Source organism: Rhinoraja longicauda, chromosome 12, assembly GCF_053455715.1.
Source record: "Rhinoraja longicauda isolate Sanriku21f chromosome 12, sRhiLon1.1, whole genome shotgun sequence".
Lineage (NCBI taxonomy): Eukaryota > Metazoa > Chordata > Chondrichthyes > Rajiformes > Arhynchobatidae > Rhinoraja > Rhinoraja longicauda.
The window spans coordinates 22,707,212-22,722,889 of record NC_135964.1 but is presented as its reverse complement, the minus strand read 5'-3'; the positions used below and the strand labels follow the sequence as shown (position 1 = coordinate 22,722,889).

Below are 15,678 nucleotides of genomic sequence, written 5' to 3'. Positions count from 1 at the left end.
GTTGAGGGAGGAGGTCCGAGGACAGGTGTTGCATCTCCTTTGGTTGGCGATTGTTTCGCTGAACACTTATGCTCAGTCCGCCTTGGCCGACATGATCTACCGGTTGCCAAACATTTTAACTCTCCTTCCTATTCCTGTACTGACCTTACTGTCCTGGAGCCCCTCCACTGTTAGAGTGTGGCCACATGCAAATTGGAGGGACAGCACCGCATATTTTGCTTGGGTAGCCTGCAACCCAGCGGTATCTGCATTGATTTCTCCAATTTCAAGAAACTCCTGCATTCTCTCCCCCTCTTTCCTCCCATCCACCACCCTAGTTGTTCTACCACTATTCACATTCTTGTATCCCTCTTGTTATCACCTCTTCCACAGCCAACAATGGACCATTATAGGCTACACCCTTCCTGGGGTTATTTGTAGCCGGCCCCGATTTGTTCTCACCTCCAGTTTATCTCCCCCCCCACCTTTACTTTCAGTCTGAAGAAGGGTTCCAACCCAAAATGTCACCTATTCTTTTTCTTCGGAAATGCTGCCTAATCCGCTGAGTTACTTCAGCATTTTATGTCTATCTTCGGTATATACCAGCATCCGCAGTTCCTTTCTACACAGGTTGTTATTGAACCTTAGAGGTCAACTATAAAAATGTGTTCTCCTGGTCTTCCTCATTCCCCTGAACTAGACCCAAAAATGCCTTCATCCCTCCCCCATGGGCTAACAGTATATACTGGCCAAACAAATTCTGAAAACATTTCAGAAATCTCCCTTTCGTTATCCTTCACACTATGTCTATTAATCTAGGTCAATTGGCAGTCTTCAATGTCTCCCCTCTGCAGTTCAGGCACATTTATTATCACTCTATAGCCCTGCTCCTTCATCTCCTTCATACTATTTGATGTCCTGTGGAATACAAAAGCTACCTCTTGCTCCTTAACTATAATTAAATGGATTCAGTACATCCTCAAGGGCATCCTCTCTCACCAGTACAGTCATATGCTTCTTAATCAGCATTGCAAATCTACCGCCTTTTTTCTTTGAAGATAGACACAAAATGCTGGAGTAACTCAGCGGGACAGGCAGCATCTCTGGAGAGAAGAAATGGGTGACTTTTCGGGTCGAGACCCTTTTTCAGACTGATCTTTTTTCTTTGCCTCTCTTTTCTCAACATCTCATAACCAGGAATATTAAGTATTCATACCTATTGTTTTTCAACACATGCTTCATTTACCAGCACAGTTTGTGCTCGTAATTCATTAACATTCTCTGCACTATTTACATGACCATTCACGCATTTTAAACCAGTCTTTGTATTCCTTGTAGTCTCTTGTAGGCGGCTCAGTGGCGCAGCAGCAGAGTTGCTGCCTTACAACGCCAGAGACCCAGATTCGATCCTGATATTGAGTGCTGTCTGTACGGACTTTGTATATCCTCCCCGTGACCACGCAGGTTTTCTCCGGGTACTCTGGTTTCCTTCCACATTCCAAAGACGAACAGGTTTGTAGGTTAATTGACTTCGGTAAAATTGTCCCTAGTGTGTACGATAGTATTGCTGTATGGGGATTGCTGGTTGGAGCGGACTTGGTGGGCTGAGGGGCCTGTTTCTGTGCTGTATCTATAAACTAAAGCAAAACTTGTTTGCTCCAAATGGTACAATTCTTCATTATTTCCTTCTCTTATGCAATTCAATTCTCCTACTCTAAAGTACATCCAATTCTTCTCTTCAACCAATATAGGTGCTGGTGCTACCCCCCAATGTAGCTTAAACCCCTCCCAATTGCACATTTTCCCAGCTACCTGCTGTTATCCAACCTCCATGGCAACCAGCCATGCTGCAACCTCAGGTATATCATTGGGTAGGAGCATTAAGATTCACTTTATGTTCTTTACAATACTTTTCATATTGGAAGATTTAAACATAATTCCCATTGGAATCTAAAGACGTGTTTATCACAGATTGTTAATGTGAATGGTACAATTTTTATGTAATACAATATAACTTCAACAACTTGTGTAGAAAGGAACTGCGATGTAACATTTGAATAATACATCTTCCATTTATTTGGTTAATTAAATACAGAAAACCTCAATTCTATTGCGTGTGATTTGCTGACTGCATATTTAAATGTACAATTTTTTTCAAGACTTAAATTAATGATCATCCTTTAATTTAAAATCCCACCATTCAATATTAATTAAATATTCTATATTTGATTACTGATTACAACTAGAACCCAGCAGAATTCTTAGCCACGAGATGTCTACTTCTCTGATAAATTAAAGAGACAATATTTCACCTTTGAAGTAATGTCTAGTTTTGGTTAATCAATTATGCCACACACATAGTAATTGTTCAAAAGAATTATTGTCTGCATTCAAATATAAGGCTGGTCATTTGGTCAACACAGCTGAAAGGCTGCTGGCAATTCAGTGACAATCTGCATTTCCGAAGTGGGAAAAATTAAAATTATTTGCAGGAAATCCAATGAATGCCTCAGATTCATTATTCTCTTTGAATGAACAACAAGAAAGAGGATGTAATTAAAGCAAGTTCCTAATTCAACTATCTTCACTGCAGAAATAGCAGCATTTGGATAATTAGGATAGTTAGCAAAAAATGGTGTATTTCATTATTTTGACACAATGAGTAAAAACATTGCACTCCTTTATGGATTTACATTCGAAATATCCATGATGTATATTTAGTTACTTTAAAACATAGGAAGTAGCAATAACTTAAAAATGATCATAGATAAACATTTTTATCAATTGATATTTTTGCCTTACTTAAAAAGTGTGAAACTATGAAAATATCAAGCCAGCACAAGGAAAATTAAAGGGCAAATAACGATAGCGAAAGAGAGAAATGGAAACTGCAAGTAAAATCCTATAATTATACAGCAACTTCATGATCTCAAGTTGTTCCAAACCATTTTACAACCAACTACCAGTTTTTTAAATGCAATTTGCTAAGGTGCTGTACAATGCAATACAATCCGTAAACACCAGAGACATCAACATCACAATAAAAAGTCCCAAGCAGGTACAATGGAGCGGAGGTGGGGACAGCAAGCCACAATTAAATGATGCAATTGTCCCTTAAGTGGGCTTTGATCCACGGTCTCCTGATTCAGGGATTGGAATGCTGCCATTAAGCCACAAATTTAAGAGGTAAATGAATGATAAAAAAACAATCAACTCAAAGTAAAAATAAATCGAAGATAAATAGGAAAAGTAATAGATAGAAGAGCATCTAAAGAGATAGAAATGAAAAAAGATTGCACCCCTACTATAAGGAGTGAAAGAATGCATGTAATTTGGAGAAAATTAACCTGCGCTAACTTGGTTTTATTTTACAAAGTATACATCAAAAGCATAGGAAAAACTTACATTTGAAGGCTTTAAATAATTAATGATAGTCGTTTTCCCACTATTGTCTAGCCCAAGACACAACACATGAACCTCTTTCTTCTTTAAACCAAGCCATCCGGCTAGTTTGTCAAATAGTCCCATGATCTTGACTCCAGACGACCTAATTATAATTAAAAAGTGAGAAGAGTTAAATATTAGAATGTGTAATGCACAGGATTCAGAATAAAAGGATCTGTTTATTAAGCATATATATATATTTTAAATAATACCCTAAAGTACTGTTTTCATTCATTAAAAAAAGTTATGCATTGATCATATGAAGTATATTCTTGAAGCAGTGGTTTAATGGATTACCAAGTAATAACCTGACATTGCAATGAAAGCTGGTTTAATGAGGTAAATAGTATGAGTAGACTAGTCATGGATTACTCTGCAAGTGCTTCAAATAATGCCATCCTTAAAATGCGTTTTGCATTTGAAATGCTCTGAGAAAATACAATTTTAATTTTGATTAACGAATTCTAAGTAGATCAAAGATATTTTTGTGAAATACATAACCTGTGACATTCCTTATATTAGTTATTTTCATTTTAAAACATATGTATTTCCAAGTAACTTAACAAGCCACTTGAGTACCAGATTGCAGGAAAGCTGAAGACAGTGTTTAAATAAGATGGATGTATACAGTTCTGCTCCAAAATTAGTTTTTTGTATAAGCAATGTCACATTCTTAGTGCTACAATGCTAAGTTTAGGTATCAGTGTACCAGTGACAAAATAATCAGCCAAAACATTATGACCTGATGAGCCAAAACATTATGACCACCTGCCTAATATGCTGTTGGTCCTCCATGTGCAGGCCCATACGCACTGTGTATTGTGACATGTTTTTCCTGTGACCACCATTAAAATGTTCTGTGACTTGTGCCACAGTAGACCTTCTGTCTGTTTGGACCAGACGGGATAGCCTTTGTTGCCCTCGCGCATCGATGAGCCTTGGGCGCCAACACCATGTCGCCGGTTTGTGGTTTGTCCCTCCTCGGACCACTGTCGGTAGGTACTCACCACTGCTGACCGGGAGCACCCCACAAGCCTTGCTGTTTTCAGAGATGCTCTGACCCAGTCATCTGGCCATAACAGTTTGGCCCTTATCAAAGTCGCTCAGATCATTACTCCTGCCCATTTCTCCTGCATCCAACACATCAACTTCAAGAACTGACTGTTCACTTACTGCCTAATATATCCCACCCCTTGACAGATGCCATTTTAACAAGATAATCAATGTTATTCACTTCGTCTGTCAGTGGTCATAATGTTTTGGCTGACACATTATTTTATGAACGTGATTTTCTATAAAACAAGGTTTCTTAGTAATGCATCTATCATGTTATAGCAGAGCTACCTGAACCTCAAAGGGTTGCCTCACATCTCGAAAGCCCAAAAATTAAATCATCGAATTGTATTATTGCGACCAGACATACTAATATGAACTAAACAGGAAAATAACTACTTTTTGCAGCACAAGATCACTGATTGATCTCAAATAGAATTTAAATACAACTACTACAATAAATAGACACAAAGTGCTGGAATAACTCAGCAGGTAAGGCAGCATCTCTGGAGAACATGGATAGGTGACTTTTCAGGTTGGGACGGATCCTTTTTCAGATGGGTAGAAAGAAAGCTGGCAGAGAGGAGAGACAGGATAAAGTGTGGCAGGTACAGATGGACATAAGCAAGGGGAGGGGTTGATAGGTGTAAGAAGGAACTGCGGATGCTGGTTTAAACCGAAGATAGACACAAAACGCTGGAGTAACTCAGCGGGCCAGGCAGCATCTTTGGAGAGAAGGATTGGGTGACGTTTTGGGTCGAGACCCTTCTTCAGGTAGATGGTTGGAACAAAGGTCAGAGGTTAGAGCAGAAGGTTTGAGACAGACGGGTTGATGAGTTGCAAATTGTGAAGTCAGAGGAAGTAAGGGAGGAGGTGGAGGGAGAGGAAATTGGTGCAAATCCAAGTGGCACAGAGGGGAGGCAGGAGAGGAAAAAAGGGGGATATCGGGGGGAGAAAGGGGACTGTTATTAGAGGTTACCTAAACTTGGAGAATTCATCATTCTACCATAGGGTTGTAAGCTATCCAAGCAGAATATGAGGTACTGTTCCTTCGGTTTGCGTGTGGTCTCACTCTGGCAATGGAGGTGGCTCAGGACAGAAAGGCCAGTATGGGAATGGGAAGGAGGTAGCAACCAGAAGATGCTTTCTATGGTCCTTTAAATGATATTGAGGAAGTAGATGCGACAAAGCAAATTTAGCAACCTACATAAAAGTAGATAAAATCATAATATACTTCAATAATTTGTTTGGCCCCTAGCACCCATACTGCAGACTACAGCACCACATCGATCTGCTACATTACAAAACAGTTGAAATATCCAACATTTAATAATAATAATAATAATAATAATGCATTACATTTATATAGCGCTTTTCAAACACTCAAAGACGCTTTACAGGGATTACTAGAACATAGAGAAGAAAATAAATAGATAAATAAGTAAACGGACAGAAAAAGGAGACAGAAGGTGAGGTGACGGTCAGTGGTTAATCAAGTTTAAATATTGAAGGCTTTGGAATAAATTACCAAAAAAAAGGAAAGCTGCAAATTCCTCAGGAAAATATATTGCAACAAGCTGGGCATAATGCAGAAAGGAATCTATTGATAGATACATGATTAACTTTTCAAAACATTCACTTTGAAGTATCTACATGTTGCTATCAGCCATTCCCATTTGCCAGATCACTGCAAGTTTGCAACATATATTTTAACTGGAAATGCTGAAAACATTTAGCAAATCATGCAGTATCTTTGGAAAGAGAAACAGAATTAATGCTTTAGGTTGAGGACCCTTAATCCAAACTGGGAAAGTGAGTAAAGCTAGTTTTAAGTGTGGAGATGGAGAGGTAGGAATGGTTCGGACACCCCTGATATGGCGAGGCTTGGTTTGCCAAGGTGATTTTGTTGTTTACAGAACCAGTTTACAGATTATGGAGAATAGTTAAGAGTGCGATAAATAATATTAACTCAGTTTTTTTCTCTCTCCATCAACATTGTGTAATCTGCCACATATTTTCAACACTCTAATTTTAATTTTAGGTTTCAACAATAGCTCTGACCTGCATTTCACAGTTTTAACTTACTTTTGATGTTTCCTCTCCAACTTTCCTCTCTAATTTCCCAACCAGATGGCTCTACAAACAGTGGGATACCCTGGGCAACTCTGGCATGGTATTACCAGATATTCCCTTTGTCCATTCATTTCAATCCCCCCTGCTCACACCTCCCACCTTTCTGCAACTTAAAATCTGATTTATCTTGTGCCCATTCCATGATTATTAAACCATCATCTATCAGATTAATTATAATTAATATCAGAATAATCAGACTATTATCTGAATGGTGGCCGATTAGGAAAAGGGGAGATGCAACGAGACCTGGATGTCGTGGTACACCAGTCATTGAAAGTAGGCATGTAGGTGCAGCAGGCAGTGAAGAAAGCGAATGGTATGTTAGCATTCATAGCAAAAGGATTTGAGTATAGGAGCAGGGAGGTTCTACTGCAGTTGTACAGGGCATTGGTGAGACCACACCTGGAGTATTGCGTACAGTTTTGGTCTCCTAATCTGAGGAAAGACATTCTTGCCATAGAGGGAGTACAGAGAAGGTTCACCAGATTGATTCCTGGGATGGCAGGACTTTCATATGAAGAAAGACTGGATAGACTCGGCTTGTACTCGCTGGAATTTAGAAGATTGAGGGGGGATCTTATAGAAACTTACAAAATTCTTAAGGGGTTGGACAGGCTGGATGCGGGAAGATTGTTCCTGATGTTGGGGGAGTCCAGAACAAGGGGTCACAGTTTAAGGATAAGGGGGAAGTTTTTTAGGACCGAGATGAGGTTTTTTTTTCACACAGAGAATGAGAATCTGTGGAATTCTCTGCCACAGTAGGTAGTTGAGGCCAGTTCATTGGCCATATTTAAGAGGGAGTTAGATGTGGCCCTTGTGGCTAAAGGGATCAGGGGGTATGGAGAGAAGGCAGGAACGGGATACTAAGTTGGATGATCAGCCATGATCATATTGAATGGCAGTGCCGAATGGCCTACTCCTGCACCTATTTTCTATGTTTCTATCAATAGTTTTCAATACTGTTTTTCACTTTCCCAGATCTAAAGAAGGGCCTTTGACTTGATGTATTAAGACCATAGATAGGATTAGGAGGAAGCCATTCAGCCCCTTAACATGCTCCATCAATCATGGCTGTCTCAACAATCCTCAAGTCAAGTTTTCTGCTCTTCTCCTATGGCTCTTGATTTCCTTAACTCTCTTTCTCTTTCCATGGATGCCATCTGACTTATCAGCTGAATTTCTTAGATTTCCACCATCAAAAGTCAATTAAAAAAAAAAAAGTTTAGTTTATTATTGTCATGTGCACTGAGGTACAGTGAAAAGCTTTCTGTTGCGTGCTGTCCTGTTAGCGCAAAGAAGGTTTAGTGCAAGACAAACTCTAGTAATGTCCGATTAAAGATAGTCCGAGGGTCACCAATGAGGTAGATGGTAGTTCAGGATCACTCTCTAGTTGGTGATAGGATGGTTCAGTTGTCTGATAACAGCTGGGAAGAAATTGTCCCTGAATCTCTATGTATGCGTTTTCACATTTCTGTAGCTCTTTCCTGATGGGAGAGGGAGAAGAAGGAGTGACAAGGATGAGACTCGTCCTTGATTATGCTGGTGACCTTGCTAAAGTAGCGTGAAGTATAGATGGAGTCAATGGAAGGGAGATTGGTTTTATGCACTTGTATACTTGCAATGACAGTAAAAGCAGCGATAGCCATTTTAGATGCGACCTTTCTGAGGAGTCAACTAACAAATTTTTATCCTGTGCCATTTCCATAATCAACAAACCATCAACAGTTTTCAACTTGTGTTCAGTTTTGGCTTAAACACAATATCTATCATGTGTGGACATGATAAGAAGAAGCTTTGATGTGCACATATTTTGTGGCAAGTGAAAGTTGCATTTGAAAGTAACTGGGGTAGATAAATCCAAGTCTCCTGGAGAAAATCTCAACCAGCAAGTAAAGTGAATAGATTACCAGACTACCCACAAATTCCAGCAGAGTCAAATATGGAGATCATCTCTGATAACACAACACACACTGGGGGAGTTAGGAGTATGAATTTCTGGCAATTTCCTCAGACAGCATTTCTAATTCGTTTTACACCTGGCAATTTCCTCAGACGGCATTTCTAATTCGTTTTACATTTAATCTAATTTGTGCATTTCCATCATCAGACATACTTCAATCACATTAACAAACGGCCATTTGTAACAGGATCCGAAAAAACTGGATTGTCGGAAAAAAAAAGTTTGTCCACAGTACATTAAAAACAAAGAAATGTATTGCAAGCAGTTAGAATGGACATTATGTCTTTTAGGTAATTTATTATTGCATAAAATGAATTTTAAACAGCCAATGTAAAAAAAATCTTGTCTTCCTTGAAATAAGCTATAATTTACAGAACAAGAATTCAGGCCAGGACACCATCAACAATGTATTGCGAATATTTGCACAGGGGTGTTTGGGCCTGGACTTCTGGAGATGTGTCTGGAATGGGATTCAGATCCAGAACCAGATGAAATGCTATACAAACAACATCTGACATTTTGACAGCATGAGAAACGGCTACCTCTTTACATCTAAGACTCACAAAATTTCCATAATGCAGCTTGGTGGGTTCCATGTCAACACTGGCCATATCCAGCTCTAACTCAATGCCACTACTTTCTCTCCTGGTCATCTGGCTTTCAACTCTGGGTGAGAAACAATTTCTTTCAGCCAAATATTGAGAAGATCATGGCCATTGTTTTCCGTCCATCCAATCTGCCATTAACTATATTGCCGGGCATAGTTTTTCTCCCTTTACCTGAATATCATTTGAGGTCATACCAAAATAAACACATAACTTTGGTGATCCATCTATTCCCCCCATTACCAACATCCTCTTCTGTACCGTTACCAATTCCAACCTTATATCAGGTTATATACCAATGAATCTTATTTTGTTTTGATGCTCCCATGCCAATGTGAGGAATCTCCAATTCTTCACTTTCAACTTCTTGAAGACCTTGACTTTAAAATTCTCTTCCAGCTTTTTAAATTTCTCTACCTCTTTCTCTGTGTTAGTTCTTCCAGCACATCAGCCATCTGTGATATCTGTGCTCCCCTTGTCCATGTGCAGTTCTCACTGATCCACCCATGAGCACTAGCTTCAACAATCTAAGTTATGGAATTCATAACCAAAACCTCTTCTTTTAAGATGCTCCTTAAAACCTACCTCTTTTGGCTATCTGCCCTTTGGGACAGTCAACATTTGCTCAATGACATTTCTGTGACATTGGGATGCACTGCTGCTACTTGAATGACATTACATAAAAATCAGTTGTAATAATGATGTAAATGATTGTGATATTGTAGCATATTTCAATAACAGTGATAGCAGTAGTTATGGTGGTAAAGCTGGTAGTTGATAACATCAGTGAACATGATTACAATTAATTTTATTGCTTTTGTTTAATCGAATTGGTTAAAATCTGAATATTGAAGAGCAGATAAAATTAGACGCAAGGAACTGCAGATGCTGGTTTACAAAAAATGATACAAAGTGCTGGAGTAACTCAATCTGGGTGCTTATCTTGTAAAAAACAGGGAACTGCAGATGCTGGTTTGCAAAAAAGGACACAATGTGCTGGAGTAGCTCAATCTCTGTGCTTCTCTTGCAGAAACAAAGAACACGGGAATGTTGTAGAGCAGAGGGATTTCGAAGTACAGGTACATAGTTTGTTGAAAGTGACATCACGAGTAGATAGGGTGGTCAAAAAGGCTATTGGTACATTGGGCTTCATCAGTCAGAGCATTGAAGAAGGGTCTTGACATGAAAACATCACCCATTCCATCTCTCTAGAGATGCTGTCTGTCCCACTGAGTTACTCCAGCTTTTTGTGTCTGTCATTGAATATAGTTGGGAGGTCATGTTGCAGTTGTATAAGATGTTGGTGAGGCCGCATTTAGAGTATTATGTTCAACTTTTGGCACCATGTTATAGGAAAGATGTTGTCAAGCTGGAAAGGGTACAGAGAAGATTTAGGATGTTGCCAGGACTCAAGGGACTGAGCTATAGGGAGAGGTTGAGCAGGCTAGGACTATTCCTTGCAGGGCAGGAGAATGAGGGGTGATCTTATAGAGGTGTACAAAATCATGATAGGAATAGATCGGGTAGGTGCACAGAGTCTCTTGCCCAGAGTAGGGGAATCAAGAACCAAAGGACATAGGTTTAACGTGAGGGGGGAAAAGATTTAATAGGAATCTGAGAGATCACTTTTTCACACAAAGGGTGCTAGGGGTATGGAGCAAGCTGCCAGAGGAGGTAGTTGAGGCAGGTACTATCGCAACTTTTAAGAAACATTTAGACAGATACATGGATAAGACAGGTTTAGAGGAATATGGGCCAAATGCAGGCAGGTGGGACTAGTGTAGATGGGACATGCTGGCCGGTGAGTGGGCAAGTTGGGCTGAAGGGCCTGTTTCCACACTATAAGACTCTATGACTCTAACTGCAGATGCTGGTTTACATAAAAGGACACAAAAGGCTGGAGTAAATCAATTTGTTGTTTGTCTTGTCCAGGGTACAGGAGCTTCAGGAGAGACGGGGTGAGGGAAAAAGAGGAGGTGGAGTTGCATTGGATGTCACGGCTGTGTTCAGAGGTAACATTACAGATTGTTCGTCTAGTGAGGCAATGTGGGAGGAGCTGAGGAACAAGAAAGGGATGATCACCTTGTTGGGGGTGTACTACAGACCCCCGAATAGTCAACGGGAATTAGAAGAACAAATGTGTTGGGAGATTGCAGATAGCTGCAGGTCAAATAAAGTTTAGGAAAGAACTGCAGATGCTGGTTTAAATCGAAGGTAGACACAAAATGCTGGAGTAACTCAGATGGTCAGGCAGCATCTCTGGTGAGAAGGAATGGGCAAATAAGGTTGTTGTAGTAGGGGATTTTAACTTTCCCAATATAGACTGGGAAAATCAAAGTGTTCAGGAGATTTTTCTCATAATCATACTTTATTAGCCAAGTATCATATCATATCATATATATACAGCCGGAAACAGGCCTTTTCGGCCCTCCATGTCCGTGCCGCCCAGTGATCCCCGTACATTAACACTATCCTACACCCACTAGGGACAATTTTTACATTTACCCAGCCAATTAACCTACATACCTGTACGTCTTTGGAGTGTGGGAGGAAACCGAAGATCTCGGAGAAAACCCACGCAGGTCACGGGGAGAACGTACAAACTCCTTACAGTGCAGCACCCGTAGTCAGGATCGAACCTGAGTCTCAGGCGCTGCATTCGCTGTAAAGCAGCAACTCTACCGCTGCGCTACCGTGCAACATACGAGGAATTTGATTTGCCATACAGTCATACCAATAAAAAGCAACAAAACACACAAAACACGTTTTAACATAAACATCCACCACAGTGACTCCTCCACATTCCTCACTGTGATGGAAGGCGAAAAAATAGTTCAATCTCTTCCCTTCTTTGTTCTCCCGGGGTCGAGACCTTGAGCCTTCTGGGGCCTCCTCGTCGGGGTGATCAAGCTCCTGCATCAGGAGGATCTCAGCTCCCCCGCACCGGGCGATCGGACCCCGGGTCGGGGCTAGTCGAACCTCTTGCGACTTTCGAGCTTCCCAACATCAGTCTTTACCCGAGACTGCGAGCTCCTCGATGGTGAAATCCGCAGGCCGCGGGTGGAGCGTCGATCCCAGGCAAGGGATCGTAGGCTCTGATGGTAAGTCCACGGCCCCGCAGTGGGGCTCATAGTCAGTCCCGAGCAAGGCCACCAGCTCAATAATGTCAGGCCGCAGAGCGACCAGAGATACGATCCGGAAAACAATCGCATCTCCGGCAAGGTAAGAGGTTGAAAAAAAGTTTCCCCCAACCCCCACCCCCACGTAAAACAAATCAGAGAACATTAACATACTTTTAAAACACACTAAAAATACCAAAAAAGATGAAAAGACAGACAGACCGTTGGCGAGGCTGCCATAGCTGATGGTGCCACCCATATGTGGAGGCCCCCACACGTGAGAGGGCAACACTGGATCTAGTTAAGGCAAGTTAATGAAGTGTGTGTGGAGGAGCATTTTGGGACCAGTGACCACAGTTCGATTAGGTTTAAGATAGTTAAGGAGAGGGTCCACGAGTTACAATGCTCATCTGGGGTAAGGCCAACTTTGAAGGTATGAGATAAGGTCTTGCTCGTTGACTGGAACAGGCTATTTAAGGGAAAAGAAACATCGGCGAAGTGGGCCGATGTTCCTTTTTAAAAGTGTTTTTAAAAGTGTATTGAAGAAAGCTTAGGATGTGTACATCCCCGTTAGAGTGAAGGGCAAAGCAGGCAAACGTTAGGAAGCTTAGGTGACGAGGGAAATTGAGACATTAGTCAAAAACAAGAAGGATGCATGGGACAGGTATAGGCAGCTGGGATCAAGTGGGATCCCCTCCTCAAGTAGGAGGGGAGTGTGGCAGCTGGGATCCCTGGAGGAGTTTCGGGAACTAAGGAGTAAACTAAAAAAGGAAATCAGAAGGGCAAAAAGGGGCCAGGAGATAGCTCTGGCAGGTAGCATTAAGGACAATCCCAAAAGATTTTACAAATACATAAGCGGGAAATTGGTAACTAGAGAGAGTGGGACCTCTCGGGAATCAAAACAGTCACCTCTGTGTGGAGCCACAGGAGATGGGCAAGGTACTAAATGAGTATTTTTCCTCTGTATTTACAGAGGAGAAAGACAGTAGGACAGAGGAAATTGGAGCAGTCACTGGAAGTGTCTTGATAGCAGTCAGGGTTACCGTCGAAGAAGTACTGAAGGTATTGTTGTGTTTGAAGGCAGACAAATCTCCAGGGCCTGATCAGATATATCTGAGGACATTGCGGGAAACAAGAGTGGAAATTGCGGGAGCCCTGGTTGAAATTCACGAGTTGTCCTTAAATACAGGAGAGGTGCCGGAAGACTGGAGGGTGGCAAAAGTTATACCTCTTTTCAAGAAGGGCTGCAGGGAAAATGCTGGGAACTATAGGCTGGTGAGCTTAACATCTATAGTTGGTAAGTTACTGGAGAGTATTCTGAGGGATAGGTTATACAGGCATTTGGATGGGCAAGGGCTGATTAAGGATAGTCTGCATGGTTTTATACGTGGTCGTGTCTCACAAATCTGACTGATTTTTCTGAAGACATGACCAAAAAGGTTGATGAGGGCAGAGCTGTAGATGTTGTGTACATCGACATCAGTAAGGAGTTCAACAAGGTTCTGCATGGTAGGCTGCTCTGAGAGGTTAGATCGCATGGGATCCAAGGAGAGATAGCTGAATGGATAGCAAATTGGCTCCATGGAAGGAAGCAGAGGGTGATGGTGGAAGGTTGCTTCTCGGACTGAAGGCCTGTGACTAGTGGTGTGCCTCAGGGTTCGGTGTTGGGCCCGTAGCTGTTTGTCATCTACATCAATGATTTGGATGAGAACATAGAGGGCAAGATTAGCAAGTTTGCTGATAATACAAAAGTTAGTGGTTTTGCAGATAGTGAAGATGGTTGTGAAAGATTGCAGCAGGATCTGGATCGATTGGCCAGGTGGGCAAAGGAATGGTTGATGGAATTTAATACAGAAAAGTGTGAGGTGTTGCATTTTGGGACGTCGAACAAGGGGAGGACCTACACAGTAAATGGTAGGCCTCGGGGTAGTGTTGTAGACACTACACTACTACTACAATGTAGAGCAGAGGGATTTAGGAGTAGAGGTGCATGGTTCCTTGAAGGTCAAGTCGCAGGTAGATAAGGTGGTCAAAATGGCTTTTGGCACTTTGGCCTTCATCAGTGAGAGTATTGAGTATAGAAGTTGGGAGGTCATGTTGCAGTTGTATAAGACGTTGGTGAGACTGCATTTAGAATATTCTATTCAGTTCTAGGCACCATGTTATAGGAAAGATATTGTCAAGCTCGAAAGGGTTCAGAAAAGATTTGAGCATGTTGCCAGGACTGGAGGGTGTGAGCTAAAGGGAGAGGTTGAGTAGGCTGAGTCTCTATTCCATGGAGCGCAGGAGGATGAGGGGAAATCTTATAGAGGTATACAAAATCATGAGAGGAGTCTGAAGAAGGGTCTCGACCTGAAACGTCACCCATTCCTTCTCTCCAGAGATGCTGACTGACCTGATGAGTTACTCCAGCATTTTGTGATACCTTCGAGGTAGATGCACAGTCTTTTGCCCAGAGTAGGGGAATCAAGGATCAGAGGAAATAGGTTCAAGGTGAAGGGGAAAAGATTCAACAGGATTTTGAAGGGGAACTTTTTCACGCAAAGGGTTGTGGGTGTATGGAACCATCTGCCAGAGGAGGTAGATTAGGCTGGGATAATACCATCGTTTAAGAAACAGTTAGATAGGTACATGGATAGGACAGGTTTGAAGGGATATGGACCAAGCGCAGGCAGGTGGGACTACTGTAGCTGGTACATTGTTGGCAGTGTGGGCGAGTTGGGCCGAAGGGCCTGTTTCTACACTGTATCACTCTATGACTATAACTAGGAACTGCAGATGCTGGTTTACAACAACAAAAAAACGACACAGTGCTGGAGTAACTCAATTTTGTTGCTTCTCTTGTGGAAACAAGGAATGGCAGATGCTGAAAGAAGTAGTAGATAAAAATACTTACCACAACTGTTCTTCCAAAGGATTGTCAGCAGGCGTTTTCTGCTCGGCTTTCCCCTCAGAGCAGTTAAACTGTTCCTCTCCCCACCCTCCCCCTCTCTCTCTCTCTCTCTGATCGTCTGGACCCGAACACTAAACCTGATGGATTCCTGGCATTACTGAAAGCAGCAACATCTTCCAAAAAAAGTTTAAAAATATATAAAGTGGCAAGGAGAGTCAAGGAGCAGGGCGTGCGAGCATGCACATCGTCGGGTAGCGTCGGGCGCCCTGTGGCCGCTGTGTGCTGGCAGCGCCCAGACCCCCCGCTGTGTGCTGGCAGCGCCCGGCTCAGGTTGCTAGGGTGGAGCGTCAGTCCACCTGCGGCAGCGCCCGGCTCAGGTTGCTAGGGTGGAGCGTCTCCCCACCTGCGGCAGCGCCAGGCCGCGCTTCCGGTGAAGCCGCCGGACGCGACGTCACAGGGGCCGGGCAGACCCGGCGGTCGCCATGCCAACCA

The 15,678-nt window shown here is 42.1% G+C and overlaps 1 protein-coding gene across 1 annotated transcript in view; it reads right to left on the bottom strand.

Moving 5' to 3' along the window:
* arl6 (ARF like GTPase 6) overlaps window positions 1-15,628 on the bottom strand; it is a 33,541-nt gene extending 17,913 nt beyond the window's left edge. The window contains exons 1-2 of the mRNA XM_078409158.1: window positions 15,190-15,628; window positions 3,385-3,526 (exon numbers count right to left, since the gene is read on the bottom strand). Of these exons, the coding sequence (XP_078265284.1) occupies window positions 3,385-3,507 (123 nt within the window). The 5' untranslated portion in view covers window positions 3,508-3,526; window positions 15,190-15,628. The remainder of the gene's footprint in view (window positions 1-3,384; window positions 3,527-15,189) is intronic.
* Window positions 15,629-15,678: the final 50 nt, after the last annotated feature.